Genomic DNA, 18860 nt, shown 5'->3' with positions numbered 1-18860 from the left:
CGATTCCCTTTAGTGCAGACTAGAATTTAGAAACCAACATCTGGGGGCTAGTTGTGCTCACTAAACACTCTTCCAAGGCCATTTCAGAGCCAAAGAAAATATGTATGTATGTTAATATATACATATTTATTGAAAACTGTAAGTTCTAATAACTCTAATTCCTAATCATCAACACAAGATTCATGCTGGTTTTCTTCCTTTACATATTTGTACTCCATTCTCCCATGGTGAGAAAACTGGTTGCATTATCATTAACCTACTTATTTGATCAACTTCCCAGTATGCTTCTAATCTCCACTGCTTCTTCTCCCTCCCACTACATAGGTGCCCTCCACTTCCTGCTTGGGCTCTAACACTCCACATCAGGGTGGTAAGGTTGCCAGTTTAGCAAATAAAAATACAGGATACCTAGTTATATTCAAATTTCAGAAAACAATAAATACTTTTTTAGTGTAAGTATAGCCATACAACATTTGGGATATGCTTATACTAAAAATATTTTTTTGTTTTCCTGAAATTCAAATTTAACCCTGCATTTAATCTGGCAACCTACAGGCTGATTCTCCATCTAGGACACCCCCACCACCACCACGTTCAGACTCTGAAATCTAGCTTTGGGCCTCTCAAATGTGTGGATTCTCCTCTTACTGGGGCTCTGACTCCTCTCATACCAAGAGTGACATTTATTCCCTACCACATTCCTCTAAGCATCATATACTCTAGGTAGAGTTATACTTTTGGATTACATGCTGTCATATTTGGAAAAACTAAAAGAAAAATTTAACAAAACATTTTCTACTTTTATCTTTGAATGTCTCGGAGGGAAAAAAAAACCCTAAAATAAAGGGCTATTAAATGCTTGCTACTTTACTTCCTTTCTCTATGAATGTTTTGGAATATCATATCCTTTAGATGAATCATTCTTAAATAGGCTGCTATTTTAGAAATTAACCATGAAACTTTTTCAGGGTATAACTATTAACTCTCATTCCTTTGTTCAGATATTCTCATATGCCCTCAGGGGTAGAAATAGGGATATGAGATGGCAGAAAATGCTGTGCAGTTTAGAAAAATCTAAAGATGATACTATTTGATACCACTTTCAATAATATAACAATACCATTCTGATCAAAGAACAATATTAACATGATAATGAAAGACTAGAGTTCACCACATCATTTTCTTGTAATCCAATGCATTATGGATTTTTTTCATGTTTCAGTTATTTTCTTTATCTTACTGCAAAGAAAATCTGTGCATCTGTCATAGTCGTCACACTGAGAACACATTACTCCTTGTGTATAAGGCCTTCTCCATAGAGCTCCTCTACAAAAAAGCAGAAAACATTGAGAAAACTATCAAATTTTATGTTATTTAAATAATATGGTTATCAATTTTAATTTATAAAGGTGATTTAGTTTAAAAAATGGACTCAAGGAAGTGCTTGAATCAGAGATGCAATCTTCCTCCTCATTTTTTCCTCCAGAAAATAGTCTCTTCTGAAACAAATTCCCATGACTTTTAAACAAAGTATTATAATTTAAATATGAGCAAGTTTTAAAGCTTCTTTCATTTTAGCACACAGCAAAATTTTCCTTTAAAAATGGATGTTATAGAATGTTTTATAATTAATTGCTTTCTGGTTGGCACAAATGTATAAAAAGTTACATAGAGATGATAGTTTTCTGAAAAACTTGCAAAATCCTGAAATGCCTATTGTCTCAAAGACTCAGCTGCATGGATTATCCTGAGGTCTACATGAAAATTACATAAACATATAAATGAGCAAGTAAATGTATATGGGATTTTACAAAGTTGACTTAATCCATTTCAGAGTACAGAGGAAAAGTGAAAAAAAAAAACATTATATCACCTTCCCAAAACTAAGCTAGCAAAAGAGGTCCCAAAATAGATACAAATTGAGACGCTTATTTTAAATATCTAGAATAAGAAAGAGAACATAGAGAAAAGACATTTTTTTTGAGTGAGGAGAGGGACATTAATTGCGGTTATTTAAACAAGGTTGCTTATTTACTGAGTATATAGCAGCCAGCTATAAAAACAAACATTAGACATTTAACTCCACAGTTAGGCCACTCTGGGCTATCTAGAAGAATAGTCAAACCTTAGAAATACATATTTAAAAACATGAATATCAAATTTCTGCATATCTTATCACAAGTTTTTCATGATACCCACCCAACAAGGTATCTGATATTCTTGAATGGCAAGCTTTCAAGTCCATCAAGGATATGCAGATATATTATTTGCGGATCATATATCATTCTCTTATTGCACAAATGAATTTTGTTTAGCTCGCAGCCAGAATACTAGCCATCAAGAAAGTCAAGAATTCATCCAATCACCTTTACTTTTACCCCAGTCCACTTTTACTGCCCTAACCCTTTATCACTGAAACAGATACTTGTAACACAAAAGCAGAGCTTATCCTGTCCTAAGGCTCCCGGGTTGGAGGACCTCTGTTGTACCTCTGCAAAAAGCTACTCACTGTAAAGATTGCCTTTAAACCTGGAGCACAGGCCAATCACCCTGTGACCATAATGTCTGATAATTGCATGGAAAATTAACTGAAAGGCAAATAAATAAACAAATAAGTTCATCAATTAATCAAAATAAATAAATCACACCATGCTAGAATAAAAAATGGGCTCTTTTTTACAAAGATATGAATTTTATATAACTATTTATATTAGGTAGTCAGAAATGCAAAGCTAATACTCTCTCTTGTTACCCTTCCTCTTGTTCTGAGTTTCTAAAAAGTTTAACCCCAAAGCAACTTGAACCTGAATCTATAGTACAATTCACAACTGCAACTAGAATTACTAGGCTGGATAAGGAGGAACTAGCAGATGAGTATCCATAACTAGCAAAGTCCATTGAAATTTCATAGCTACCCACCCTGGCAGTAGCCGAAGAAATAGATGATATTCTTTGTCTTTAGGCATTTGCTTTTTCCTTGGCTGAGACCAAGTCAAGACTCTGAACACTGTCCTCTGGAACTTTTCTTAGACTCATATCTGGCCATATTTTTAGTATACTGCCACCTACAGAACATGTGTCCAGACCCTAGATAAGAACAGGTTGCCTGGGTGGCCTAATGGAGGCCTAACAGATAAACTATTCCCATGCCCAACCCAAAGTCCATTAGAAGACTGTTATTCAAATTTTATAACAGATCTACACTGTTCCAGAATTAGAACATAATTCTAGTGGTGATGGGAAACTTCACTGCCTGCCACTTTGTCCATAAAGGAGGTAATCCAGCCCCATGGATTGACAGTCTAGCAATTACAGTTTCCAAGTAGGTTCTTCTCTTCAAAGTTCTTCATGTGCAGACTTACATTGTCTGTATATTGTCCACAGAACAAGAAAAATGGCCAGAGTACACCAAACAAGTGTTGATTTTTGCTTATTATATAAGTGGAATAACTAGGCCACCTACACTCTCTTCACTTTTACTAATACAAGTATCATTGAGAAATACCACTGATGCCCATTGCTGGTTCATATATGGACATTTATAGGTTTCCCAAGTAGACCTAAAGAATCTATCCCAATAAGCTGGAAAAAAATACAATGCAATAGCAGCAACAAAAATTATCTTTTAGAGAGTCTATCTGGCTCTCCTTTTGGTTCATAAAATACATTTGTCTTTGCCACAAACTCCATGACTACTTCCTAGACCTACTCAAGGTCAAGGAAGGTATGGATACTGTTGTTTTCTACCTCAAACTATCCCTATATGTGCAAAGCTGCTTCACTTTATACCACTTTCTGTGAAAATCAGTTGGTCACACCTCCCTCCCTCACTTTCAAATCTTGCACCTAAAGGACTAGGGACCACAGTTAAAACCAATAAAGACCCTTTTGAGGCCGATATTATTTAGCTGCACCATCACTAATCTTCCCCAAGATACCTTCTTCCTTCTGATCATGCCTCCTTATTCACTTTGGTATCTGGCTCACCATTTTCCTTTTTAGTCAAAATTGAGTCATTGTCTACAAATCTGGGACCTAGATGATTATAATATGCTTATGGATAATTCATCCAATAACTTGGATCTCCATGTTATTGGATGTCTTCACCATCACAAAACTTCCTAATGCTCCATAATGGTCACTTTTGTAGCCACATTCTGGATCTCATTATCTCCTAAAATGTCTCTACTTCTGAACTCACAAAATCATACATTCCACTCCTTGACTGAAACCTCCTGTACTTCCAGGTTGCTAACTCATTTACTGCTGTCATACACGTCATTAATTTCACTGGTTCCACAAGACTACTTTCTCTCCTAGTTTTTCTCTATCTATTATGTTTTCTCATCTTGATCTGGCTTAGGTCCATTGCTTTGCATATTCTCTAGTTGAAACCCTGAAACTCTCTTGCACTATTTTCCTTTATATCCACGGGACAAAACCTCAGTGCTGGAAAAGAAATAAGGGAATCTTAGTGTCTGCATTGCTCCATGCCTGCTTCAGGGATGCTGGGTGCTGCTGGAGGAAAATCATTAAACTGTATAGAGAATATATCTATCATTCTTGGTTCAGCTTCCTCTCTTACATTTTCCATAATAACTATTTCAAATCTTCTCAGTCCTCAAAATTCCAACTTCACCATCTCCCTCTTTTTTGTGTGTGTGTGTGTGTTTTTGCTATTTCTTGGGCCACTCCCGCAGGCATATGGAGGTTCCCAGGCTAGGGGTCGAATCGGAGCTGTAGCCACCGGCCTACGCCAGAGCCATAGCAACTGCAGGATCCGAGCCGCATCTGCGACCTACACCACAGCTCACGGCAATGCCGGATTGTTAACCCACTGAGCAAGGGCAGGGACCGAACCCGCAACCTCATGGTTCCTAGTCGGATTCGTTAACCACTGCGCCACGATGGGAACTCCCACCATCTCCCTCTTTATTCTCAGGACCTGATCTACTCTACTTCACAGAGAAACATAACAGTCCTTAGATTGGAACTTGAGTTTTCTGTCACTAAATATGACAAATATACCTACCCCCTCTTTCCCTCCTTTTTAATACAACTGAAGAAGAGCACCTCATTCTTTCTAAGATTAATCTCTTTTAAACCCTTCTGTATTCTCAGGGACTTATATCTTTACATATACTCTGCTTATCTTCTTTATAAAGAACTACTTTTATTCTGTATTAGATCCTTCATTTTAATATTTAAATATTTTCACATCTGTCCTATTTTAAAAACAAAATAAATAAAAACAACAGCTTCTTTCTATGGTCATGTGCTCTTAGAGGAGGCCCATCTGCTGCAACCCTGGCGCCCAGCCAGAATGGCATGATCCTAAAGCCCCATTTCTACAAGGAGTGGCAGCGGCAGGTGGCCAAATGGTTCAACCACCTGGTGTATAAGATCCACAGGCACAAGGCCCAGCAGCCCAAGGCATGCCGCATAGCCCCATGGCCCAGAGGCCCGCCTCCGGCCCGCTGCTGCCGGTGGTGAGATGCCCCATGGTGAGGCACCACGTGAAGGTGTGCTCCGGCAGGGGCTTCAGCCTGGAGGTGCTGAAGGTGGTTTGGCATTCATAAGAAAGTGGCCCAGACCATTCAGATCTCAGTGGATCCCAGGAGGTCGAACAAGTGCATGGAACCCCTGCAGGCCTATGTGCAGCAACTCAAGGAGTACCTCTCTAAGCTCATTCTCTTCCCCAGGAAGTCCTCTGCCCCAAAGAGATGCTGAAGAGCTCAAAAGTGGCCATCCAACTGACCAGACCAGTCATGCCCATAGGGAATGTCTACAAGAGAGAGAAAGCCAGAGTCATCACGAAGGGGAAGAACTTCAAGGCCTTTGCGAGTCTCTGCATGGCCCATGCCAATCAATGCCTGACTCTTTGGCATCTGGGCAAAAAGGGCCAAGGAAGCTGCAGAACACACATTGAAAAGAAAAAATAAAGTGCTGTTGGCATCTTGTGACTGAAAACAAAAACAAAGCAACAACAACAAAAAAGTCCTCGATTCATTCCAACCTGGTTATCAGTTTCCTCTACTCCACAGAAATGGCTTTTTCTTGATCAATGAACTTCTCTTCAAATCTGCTATTTTTAGGTCCTGACTTTGCTTGACCTCTTAGAATGTGACATTTTGGAAATTTTCTTCCTTTGAAACTACTCTTTCCCCCATGCCTTCATTGAAACCATACTCCACTGCTTTTTTCTTCTACCTGTCTAGCCACTCTTCTTAGGTCACCTCTCCCAGTTTATCTTCCACTAACTTGTCTTTAATGTTAGCAGGCATTCCACAGGTCCTCTTCTCTTCTCATTCCATATTCCCTTGCTAAGCAGTCTAATCAATTCCTATGATTGAAATTACCCTATGTAGTCTGGCACTCTAAATATTTGTTCTATGTCATTGGTAACTCATGAGTTTTTGAGCTACATAACCACCTGCTTACTAAACATTCTAAAGTGAGTGTTACACAGCCAACTCAAATTCATTATGTTCAAAATGGAACTCATAATCTTCCCTCACTAAAAGTTTAGCGTACCCCTTTGCATTTAATGCCAATACCATTCATGCCTGATCATAAATTTGAGAACCTTCCTTGACTATTTCCCCTCTCATTACTTAATGACCTACAAAACCTATTATTTACCTTCTGAAAATGTCTTAAATACTTCTCCAATCTCAACCCAGACATCCCTTGTTGATGTAGAAAAAATATATATATACTACAATACACACACACACACACACACACACACACACACACATATATATGTATATATATTGTAAGTAGGAGGAAGCAGAAAAGGGCACTTTTAAAGGGGAAAAATGTCTCCATCCTCCACTTTCCATCTGTCTCCCCAGAGATAACTTCTGTTAATAGCTTCTTAGGATTCCTTCCAGAAAAGAGTTTTGCACAAAAATTCTCATGACTTATATACTTGTGATAAAGAGGCTAGCTATCAATCCAAATACCTCTTGAAATATTAGAGAAGTATTTCATCTTGGCACATTAATGTCTAGTCTCAGTACATTTCCCAACCTCCCTTGCAACTTACACATGGCCATGAGATTAACTTTACATAAATATATATATATATATATATATATATATATATATATATATATATATATCTCCAATGGGATGGCAGTAGCAGTGATGTGCACCACTTTCCATCTGGAACTCATGCTGCCAACATGTCTCCTTTCCCTTATTATGAGCTTGAGCTAGCTGATGTCTGTGACCTGGATTTGATCATGCAGACAAGGACAATGCCCCAGGAAATGGTGAAGAAACAAAATGGGGAGTTTCCTCATTACTCAGCAGGTTACGGATCCAGCATTTTCACTGCTGTTACAGCTATGGCACTGGTACCATCCCTAGCTCAGAAACTTCCACAAGCTGCAGGTGTAAAAAACCAAAGGAAAGCAAAGCAAACAAAAGAGCAATCTGGGTCTTTGAATGACTAATGGAGCAGAGCTACCCACTAAACTAAAATTTCCCACTTTTATCTTATTGAGTCATTGTATTTTCTGGTAATAGTAGCTGTTAAAACAAAAAGATCTAATCTCACTTATTATTGTTCTTCATTTTACTTTTTTATCTAATGAGACCTTTCGATATTGATACATAAAGATACCCAATTTTTCAATGGTTACACAATAATGTACAGTAAATTAACTGCTTAATCCCAATGGAGTCATTGTTTTTTTAATTCCAGTTTCATGCTATTAAAACATGCTACAATATATATCCTTGTATGTATATCTTGGCCAACTTTCATGAGGATAATAATAAGATAAAATCCTAATAAGGAGGTTATAAGAGAAAAAGGTAAGTATATTTTAAATTTTGTTATACTTTCAGGTCCAGAAAGACTGTACAAATTTATTGTCTCATCACAAGTGCAGAATATCAATTAAGCTCTTCTGTATTCTTAAATGGTCATTTATTTTTGTTTTTACCTGAATTACTTCAATTATGAGTGAGACTGAATGTCTTTTTGCATGATTAATAACCATTTTCTTTTCTTTCCAGTAAATCATCTCTTCATATTTCTGCATATTTTCTCTTGGGTTGTTTCTTTTTTTTTCCAATTTGTATGAATTCTTTGTAAATTAAGGGACTACCTCTGCCATATATTCCACAAATACATTTTCTCAGTATATTATTTTTTCTTTGGCTATATCTACAGTATCTCTTTAGCCATTAATTAGTCTTAAATTTTTATAAAATCAAATACACATTTTTTGTATTTTTAAGTTCTGTTTGGTAAGGCCCCAGACTGTTCATAACATCTCTATGTTTTGGCTAGGCCCAAACTGCAGCTCTGTCTTCTTAGCACTGTGTAGCTTCTGAAATCTCTATTCAGGGCTTCAATCTGTAAATAACTGTTATTATTTAGTCCTTCCAAAATCTTGCTTTGAGGTGTGCAGTTTAGGAGTTGGCCAAAAACTTTCAGAGAATTTTTACACAGAATTTGGGGTGGATGGGGTCCTTCTTTGCAGCCCCCACAGGATCTTTGGGATCCTGTCCTAAATCCTAGACACCTTAACATCAATCACTACTGATATCTCCTCTGCCCAGAAAACACACAATCTCTGCTTGGATTCTGTTTTTCTGGCTATGGTTTCTAGAACACTCTCAGATAAAACCAAAGCAAATATTAGGTTCCCATTGAGTTCTTTCCTATGTGCAAGGATCATAGCCTTGCACTGGTTGTTTTCTAATGCCTAAAAATAGTTATTTTATGTTTTGTCCAGTCTTTAGAGTTATTTTAAGCAGGAAGGCTAATTCTTATAGCAGCTTACATAATGTGGAGAAGCAAAGTGGATCAAATATTTAAAAGTTAAAAACAACAACTGCTAAAATAAAATGTAAGATAGTAACATTTTGGGGAAAGCTTGTGTCTAAGTATGACACAAACCTCAAACCCATGAAAAATGTACGATGCTTTTTTTTATACCATATAACAAAATAATTCTATCTGGCAAAAATAAACTGCACTATGGATAAAGCCAAAAGTTAAACATTGAACTGAGAAAACATTTGTAAATTACACTGCATAAAAGAGCTAATTTTTCTTGTTAATAAATCACTCCTACAAGTGAAAAAAAAGTCCAACAACTTAAGAGAGAAACAGTTTATACAGAGGAACAGTCAGGTCTCAGCATATGAAATCCAAATTTTCTGAAATATACAAAAATATGCTTAAACTCATGAAAAATAGAATATGAAAATTAAATATATACTTAACTCATGGTAGTAAACAGCAAAATATTTGAAAATATGTTCTCAAAGGAGTTGAAAAACCTTTCTCATATGTTTAAAAAAATTGTTACAGGAAAACAAGTGACTATGATGAATACATATTGAGTAATACCTATGCAAATTAAAAGTACACATGCTCTTTGGCTTAGTGTTTCTATATACCTATGTATATATTACAGCCACTAACTTATGTGAGAATTGCATGTCTAACTGGATAATTACTGACTGAAATAAAATTAATAATATATCCGAAACATCCATCAGGAGAGTATTTCAAATTAATTTTTATATATCCATTTAAAAAAACACTGTGAAAGTCTTAAAAAGAATTTGGAAACTATTCATGTACTCAGATGGAAAGAATTCTAATGCATATAATTTTTTTTTTTTGGCTGTGCCTATGGCATGCAGGGAAGTTCCCAGGCCAGGGATGGAAGCTGCATCACAGTCATGACCCAAGACACAGCAGTGACAATGCTGGATCCTTAACTGTTGGGCCACATGGGAACTCCAGTTCATATCATTAAGTAAAAAAAATTAAAGACCACTGCAGTAAATGTAGTATGCTCCTGTTTCAATTATGGAAATGTACACAGGAGTGCACATGCATGCACAAACACACATACACACACACATACACAAAGATATACATTTCCATATGCAGAGAACACATCTTTTAGGATAAAATTTTGAGGAGGGTAACTGAAAGACAAGGATGGGAACATTATCTTCTCCTTGGATAGAATTTTCCATCACAGATATGTATCAAATACTGAACATGATTTATTAAATGACCTTAAATTACAATCCATAGAAGGCAATAAGAAAGAGACTATGTCACTCAAGATCCTAAGGTCTAGTAAAAATTGTAATCAGAGGAAAACATATAACTTTAAACATCTTCAATATTAAGTAGGATTAAAGATAAATTGAATGTTGTATATCCTATTAAAAACAGCAACATAACAATAGCTTCCCCCCCAAAAAAAAATACTTGGAAGATTAAATGTCTCAAAATAATGAAAGAGAAATAAAGAATGAATGAGAAAGTATAAATAAATCCAAAAATCTTTTCTTTTGAAAGACCAATAAAATAGATTAAACCCCTCATGAGCAAAAAAGGAAGAAAAATATTCACTATTAAGAATATCTCTATGTTTTCTCTTATTATATTTATCTTTTCTTTTTCCAGATAAGAAGTTTCTCTTTCAATTCTTACCCCATTCCTCATATGTTCTAGTATATTCTATCACTCCCTATTTTCTTTTTCTGTTTTTGTCTTTTTAGGGCCAAACCTGCAGCATATTGAAGATTCCAGGCTAGGGGTCAAATCGGAGCTACAGCTGCCAGCCACAGCCACAGCAACATGGGTTCTGAGCCGCACCAGTGACCTACATCATAGTTCACAGCGACTCTGAATCCTTAACCCACTGAACAAGGCCAGGAATCAAACCTGCATCCTCATGGATACTAGTAGGGTTCATTTCTGCTTAACCACAATGGGAATTCTTATCACTCTCTATTTATGATGGCTTTCTTTAGCTTATAAAGATGCATTAGAAATCAGTTATATTTTTAAAAAAACCTTCACTAAACTCTGCACACTTACCACATTTCTTTCTCTTTGTTACCAGATATCTATATAGAATATTCTAAATTGGCATAACTATTTTTCAAACTGTAAGTCATGAGCCATTAATAGGTCATTAAATCAAATTTAGTGCTTCATAATCAATATTTTAAAATATGAGACAGACTAGAAATCTGCCCTTAACTGAATGAAACACCATTTCATGTTTTTATTTTATCATTAACAGTAAGGACACACATTGTTTTGAAATCTCTTTCAGTAATGTACTTTGTTTCATAATTCTAATATTTTCACATTTCGGTATTTCTGAAATTGAGATCTATCTTAACATTGATGGAATCTTAAAATCACAGGTGGTCAGGCAGAGAGGTGACAGGGTTATCACTGCACATCATGAACTTGTCAGAACTCTTTTTTTCAGTTTTTTATTTTTTCTATCATGTTGAGTTACATTGTTCTGTCAATTTCTGCTATATAGCAAAGTGACACGGTCATACATATATATATATACACACATACACACAGACAGACACACACACATTCTTTTTCTTACATTATCCTCCATCATGTTCCATCACAGGTGACTAGATACAGTTCCCTGTGCTATATAGCAGGATCTCATTGCTTATCCATTCCAATGCAATAGTTTGCATCTACTAACCCCAAATTCCCAGCATAACTTTTCATATTGTCATCATTCCAAATAGGTTATATGCATAGTTTGCATTTTATGTTATTTAAATTGCTATTCGAAATGTCTAAAATGATCATAATATATGATTGAATCATAAATTATTATGCATGCATAAAAGTGTGAAAAAAGAGCAAACTCATGTATAATAAAAAGAGACTGATGAGAAAATAAGTCCACAAATAAACCCACACACTTATGGTAAATTGATCTATGACAAAGGAGGCAATAATATACAATGGAGAAAAGACAGTCTGTCCAATAAATGATGCTGGGAAAATTGGACAGCTACATGTAAAATAATGAAATTAGAACACTCTCTAATGCCACAAAAAATAAACTCAAAATGGATTAAAGACTTAAATGTAAGGCCAGATACTATAAAACTCTTAGAGAACACTCTTTGACATAAATTGCAGCAATGTCTTTATGGATCCACGTGAAAATAAAAACAAAAATAAAAAAATGGGATCTAATTAAACTTACAATCTTTTACATAGCAAAGGTAACCACAAACAAAATGAAAGCAACCTACAGAATGTAGGAAAATATTTGCAAAAGAGCGACTGACAAAGGATTAATCCCCAAAATATACAAACAGCTTATGCAGCTTGATATAAAAAAAAATAAAATAAAAAAGGGGCAGATGTCTAAATTGACATTTCTCCAAAGAAGACATACAGATGGCCAAAAAGCACATGAAAAGATGTTCAGGGAGTTCCCGTCGTGGCGCAGTGGTTAACGAATCCGACTAGGAACCATGAGGTTGCAGGTCAATCCCTGGCCTTGCTCAGTGGGCTAACGATCCGGCGTTGCCGTGAGCTGTGGTGTAGGTTGCAGACGTGGCTCGGATCCCGCGTTGCTGTGGCTCTGGTGCAGGCCAGTGGCTACAGCTCCGATTCGACCCCTAGCCTGGGAACCTCCATATGCCGTGGGAGCGGCCCAAGAAATAGCAACAACAACAACAATAACAACAACAAAAGACAAAAAAAAAAAAAAGATGTTCAGCATTACTAATTATTAGAGAACTGCAAATCAAAACTACAATGAGGTTTCACCTCACACCAGTCAGTATGGCTATCATCAAAAAAGTCTACAAACAATAAATGCTGGAGATGGAGAAAAGGGAACCCTCCTACACTGATGGTGGGAATGTTATTAGCACAATTACTATGGAGAGCAGTATAGAGGTTCATTAAAAAACTAAAATAAAACTATTCATTTGTTTAAAGTTCCCGTCGTGGCTCAGTGACTAGCATCCATGAGGATGCAGATTTGATCCCTGGCCTCACTCAGTGGATTAAGGATCCGGTGTTGCCGTGAGCTACGGTGCAGGCTGCAGACTCGGCTCAGATCTGATGTTGCTGTGGCTGTGCACAGGCCAGTGGCTACAGCTCCAATTGGACCCCTAGCATGGGAACCTCCATATGCTGTGGGTGCAGCCCTAAAAAGCCAAAAAAAAGAAGAAAGAAAAAAACATTGTATGATCCAGCAACCCCACTGCTGGGCATATATCTGGAGAAGATCATAATTCAAAAAGATACATGCACTATTTCAGTAATGTTCATTGCAGCACTATTTATAATGCCCTTAATGGAAGCAACCTTAATGTCCATCATGGAAACAAACTTAATGTCTATCAACAGAGGAATGAATAAAGAAGATGTGGTACATATATACAATGGAATATTACTCATTCATAAAAAAGAATGAAATAATGCCATTTGCAGCAACTTGGATGGACCTAGAAATTATCATACTGACTGAGTAAGTCAGACAGAGAAAGAAGTAAATCAGACAGAGAAAGGCAAATATCATATTATAGCACTTATATGTGGAAGCTAGTTAAAAATGATAGAAATGAATTTATTTTCAAAACAGAAAGAGACTCATAGAAACAAACTTACGGTTACCAAAGGAGAAACATGGGGGGAAGGGATAAATTAGGAGTTTGGGATTAACATACATACACTACTATATATAAAATAGGTAATCAACAAGGACCCACTACAGCACAGGGAACTCTAATCAATATTCTGTAATAACCTATGTGGAAAAGAATTTGAAAAGGATTGGATATATGTATAACTCAATTACTATTTAAAATACAGATATTGTGTTTATTTGGTTAAAATTGTATGGGTGTAGGTTTTTTAAAAATTTCTTTTCCAACAGTCTACAAGTGTTTTCAGGATAGAAAACATGTAAAAATGTAGAATTCTATTGCACAGTTATTGTTTAAATGTACCTACGGCAAACTTACATTTAATTAAGTAAAATATCTTATGGACACCTGCAGATGCAACAGGTCTAAAAATAAACAAATTGGAGTTCCTATTGTGGCACAATAGAAATGAATTTGACTAGTATCCATGAGGATGTGGGTTCAATCCCTGGACTCGCTCAATGGGTTAAGGATCCGGAGTTGCTGTGGGCTGTGGTGAAGGTTGCAGACGTGGCTTGGATCTTGCCTATTTAGCCCCTGGACCAGGACCCTCCATATGCTGTGTGGGTGTGGCCCTAAAAAGCAAGAAACAAACAAACAAACAAACACTTTTTCCTCCACCCTATGTCTTTTCCTAGTTCATTTAATAAAATTACCTATCACTTAAGCTTAAATTCTTATGCTCATTTTTATTGCACCCTCTTCAATATCTAAATTCAAAGCTAATCTGATTAATACTGTTTCATTTACTTTGTTTTATTTTTCTTAGAAATGTATCAGTCTTTATCTTTGTAAAATAATCACCAGAAAATGATGTACGTAAATATTGTTTCAATTTACTTTTTCTGATACAATATAAGCTATCTTAATCTTTTATGGGTATCTACAGATTCTTTTCTTTTCTTTATTATTTCTGTTCTATTTATTCTCTTCTTTAGGAACACTAATTTATAGGCTTATTTGCCCTACACAGTTCCTTTCTTTTTTCATATATATTTTTACTTCTATTCTTCATCTTTGTGTTCTAAAAGAAATATTCAAGACTGTCATTGACTCCTATTTTCTCTATTGCTGAATTTGTTAAGTTTTTTCATTCTGTATTAGCTTCCTATGGCCACTTTAACAAACTGACACAAACTGGGTGGTTTAAAACAAGGGAAATCTATTTTGTTGGTTCTGGAGGCCTGAAGTCCAAAATCTTGGCATTGACAGGATTGTGCTCTCTTTAAAGGCTCAGAGAGAGAATTCCGTGACTCTTCCAGCTTCTGGTGGCTCCAGGAGTCCCTTGGTTTGTGAATGTATCACTCCAATGTCTTCCTCCATGGTGACATTGCCTCTTTCTCTTCTGAGTGTCTAGTGCTGAATCTCCCTCCCTTCTCTCTTATGAGGATGTAAATAATCGCCTTTAGGTCCCACCAGAATAATCTGAGTTCCTCCTCTCAAGATCTTTATCTTAAACACACCTTTTGCCATGTAGGTTAAAATTCACAGGTTCTGGAAATTAGGACCTGGATACATCCTTTGGAGGGGAGGCAGCCACCATTTAGCCCACTACATATTCTGATTTTCAATTTGGCTTTCTTATTTTCATTTCTCCTAAAATATTTCATAATATTGTGATAAGCTGATTTTTTTCAACCAGTAATTCTTAAGAAAGATAGCTAAGACTGTCTATTTTGAGTACATATCAAACAAAACTTGGTCTGGGTTGACTACTATATTGCCAACCTAGATTCTTCACAGGTAGCCTGTTAATATTTGTATCAAAGAAAAAATGGTTGATGGAAATTTCAAGACAAAGAAGCCTATGGGAAAGGTAGGTGGAAAGAAAAGTAATACTAACAATTGATAACTTCATCTCATCACTATAGTCATGGGATACCCCTGCATTTGCTATTGTTATTAAGGTCACCAAATATCTTATCAAATGGAAATGTCATCTTTCCTTCCATACTTTCTTTAAAATCATTCCTTCAGGAGCATCTCATAGAGTTAACCACTTTGGGCATTTTGATTCATGTTCTTCACTTGGCTTCCAAGTATCCTTATCATCACTGTTTTGATTTCCTTCTTATCTTGTTAGCCTCTTCATTCTTCTTTGTTAGCTCCTTTGCCTGAAGTAGTGCTCTAGGACTTGGTCCTCAGATTAAGTCTACATACTCACTCTTTTTATTTATTTATTTATTTATTTTTTTAAATTTAATTTAATTTTATTTTCCCACTGTACAGCAAGGGGATCAAGTTATCCTTATATGTATACAATTGCATTCCCCCCCCCCCATTTGTTCTATTGCAACATGAGTATCTAGACAAAGTTCTCAATGCTACTCAGCAGGATCTCCTTGTAAATCTATCCTAAGTTGTGTCTGATAACCCCAAGTTACTGATCCCTCCCACTCCCTCCCTCTTCCATCAGGCAGCCACAAGTCTTTTCTCCAAGTCCATGATTTTCTTTTCTGAGGAGATGTTCATTTGTGCTGGATATTAGATTCCAGTTATAAGTGATATCATATGGTATTTGTCTTTGTCTTTCTGGCTCATTTCACTCAGTATGAGATTCTCTAGTTCCATCCATGTTGCTGCAAATGGCATTATGTCATTCTTTTTTATTTCTGAGTAGTATTCCGTTGTGTATATATACCACATCTTCCTAATCCAATCATCTGTTGATGGACATTTGGGTTGTTTCCATGTCCTGGCTATTGTGAATAGTGCTGCAGTGAACAGGCCCGGATGCATGTGTCTCTTTTAAGTAGAGTTTTGTCCGGATATACGCCCAAGAGTGGGATTGTGGGGTCATATGGAACTTCTATGTATAGATTTCTAAGGTATCTCCAAACTGTTCTCCATAGTGGCTGTACCAGTTTACATTCCCACCAACAGTGGAGGAGGGTTCCCTTTTCTCCACACCCCCTCCAGCACGTGTTATTTGTGGATTTATTAATGATGGCCATTCTGACTGGTGTGAGGTGATATCTCATGGTAGTTTTGATTTGCATTTCTCTTATAATCAATGATGTTGAGTATTTTTTCATGTGCTTGTTGGCCATCTGTATAACTTCCTTGGAGAAATGTCTATTCAGGTCTTTTGCCCATTTTTCTGTTGATTGATTGGCTTTTTTGCGGTTGGGTTGCATAAGTTGCTTATATATTCTAGAGATGAAGCCCTTGTCCGTTGCATCATTTGAAATGATTTTCTCCCACTCTGTAAGTGGTCTTTTTGTTTTCTTTTGGGTTTCCTTTGCTGTGCAAAAGCTTGTCAGTTTGATTAAGTCCCATTGGTTTGTTTTTGCTCTTATTTCTGTTGCTTTGGGAGACTGACCTGAGAAAATATTCATGATGTTGATGTCAGAGAGTGTTTTGCCTATGTTCTCTTCTAGGAGTTTGATGGTGTCTTGTCTTATGTTTAAGTCTTTCAGCCATTTTGAGTTTATTTTCGTGCATGGTGTGAGGGTGTGTTCTAGTTTCACTGCCTTGCATGCAGCTGTCCAGGTTTCCCAGCAATGCTTGCTGAATAGACTTTCTTTTTCCCATTTTATGTTCTTACCTCCTTTGTCAAAGATTAATTGACCGTAGGTGTCAGGGCTTATTTCTGGGTTCTGCATTCTGTTCCATTGGTCCATCTGTCTGTTTTGATACCAGTACCACACTGTTTTGATGACTGTGGCTTTATAATATTGCTTGAAGTTTGGGAGAGTTATGCCCCCTGCTTGGTTTTTGTTTCTCAGGACTGCTTTGGCAGTTCTGGGTCTTTTGTTGTTCCATATAAATTGTAGGATTGTGTGTTCTAGTTCTGTGAAAAATGTCATGGGTCATTTGATAGGGATTGCACTGAATCTGTAGATTGCTTTGGGTAGTATGGCCATTTTTACAATATTGATTTTTCTAATCCAGGAACATGGAATATCTTTCCATTTCTTTACATCTTCTTTGATGTCTTTGATTAAAGTTTTATAGTTCTCGGCATATAAGTCCTTTACCTTCTTGGTCAGGGGTATTCCCAGGTATTTGATTTTGTGAGGTGCAATTTTAAAAGGTATCGTACATACTCACTCTTTCATAAAGTGATCTCATTCAAGACTATGACTCATTTCTACATCAGGGCCTTTTATAGAAGCAGTTTCCACTACTTCAAAATCTCTCCCAGACTTTCACATGGCCAGTTCCTACTCATGATTCATCTATATTCCCCACTTTATATTTCTATCTAATATGTCCCAGTGTAAAACGTATCTTCTGATCTTCTTCCTTATCTTAGTTAATAGTATCATTAGCCATCTAGTTTTTCAGACTAAAGGCAAAAATATCACCCTAGGTTATTCTATTTCTTTTACCCCTAAAGACAAATCCAGTAACTGATATTTTTAGCTTCACCTTCATAATTTATGCAGAAACTGACTTTTCACCACAATTTCCATGACAGAGTAGTCAGAAATCTAAAAGGGACCACAACATCTCTCACCCCTAGTATTCCTGCCTTGCATAATTCCGAGGACAGTGAATATAATGGACTTGCATGATTAAGTTATGTTATTTGGACAGCTGACCTTAAAATAGAGGAATTATCTAGGTGGCCTGACCCAATCACCTGGCCACTCTAAAAGGAGAGAGTTTTCTCTGGCAGGTCACAGAAGAGAAGTCAGAGATTTGAATTGTGAGAAGGGCCTGATGTGCCCTTGTGGATGTGAAGATGGTGGGGGTTGTGTGTTAGGGAATATGGGAAGCCTCTAGAAGCTGAGAGCAACACCTGGTTAAAGGCCAGCAAGAAAGTGGGGATCCGAGTCCCATAACCATATGGAACTGGATTCTGCTGACAACCTGAATGAGCTTAAAAGCAGATTCTTCCAGATTTCTTGTAGTGGTGCAGTGGTTAATGAATCCGACTAGAAACCATGAATGAGCTTAAAAGCAGATTCTTCCAGATTTCTTGTAGTGGTGCAGTGGTTAATGAATCCGACTAGAAACCATGAGGTTGCAGGTTCGATCCCTGGCCTCTCTCAGTGTGTTAAGGATCCGGCATTGCCATGAGCTGTGGTGTATCAGGTTGCAGACGTGGCTCGGATCCTGCATTGCTGTGGCTGTGGTGTAGGCCGGCAGCTCCGATTAGACCCCTACCCTGGGAACCTCCATATGCAGTGGGAGCAGCCCTAGAAAAGGCAAAGAGACCAAAAAAAAAAAAAAAAAAAAAGCAGATTCATAGTCTCCAGATAAGAACCCAGTCAACACCTTGGTTTTTGGCCTTTGAGACCCTGACCTATACTGTGCCTGGATTTATAACCTATAGAACTTCTGGCTGCTGTTTTAAGTCACTAAGATTGTTGTAACTTATTTTGAAACAATAGAAAACAAATCCATATGCTAAAATCCTA

General features: G+C 36.8%; 1 protein-coding gene and 1 pseudogene across 1 annotated transcript in view; one reads left to right on the top strand and one right to left on the bottom strand.

Moving 5' to 3' along the window:
* Positions 1-1211: 1211 nt before the first annotated feature.
* GLIPR1L2 (GLIPR1 like 2) overlaps positions 1212-18860 on the bottom strand; it is a 30376-nt gene continuing 12727 nt past the window's right edge. Inside the window, exon 4 of the mRNA XM_047788534.1 lies at positions 1212-1326. Coding sequence (XP_047644490.1) covers positions 1212-1326 — 115 coding nt within the window. The remainder of the gene's footprint in view (positions 1327-18860) is intronic.
* On the top strand, positions 3237-5967 carry LOC125131608 (60S ribosomal protein L13-like; annotated as a pseudogene).

This window comes from Phacochoerus africanus, chromosome 7 (genome assembly GCF_016906955.1).
Source record: "Phacochoerus africanus isolate WHEZ1 chromosome 7, ROS_Pafr_v1, whole genome shotgun sequence".
Lineage (NCBI taxonomy): Eukaryota > Metazoa > Chordata > Mammalia > Artiodactyla > Suidae > Phacochoerus > Phacochoerus africanus.
The sequence above is the reverse complement of the archived record's forward strand: the minus strand, read 5'-3'. Positions and strand labels throughout refer to the sequence as shown.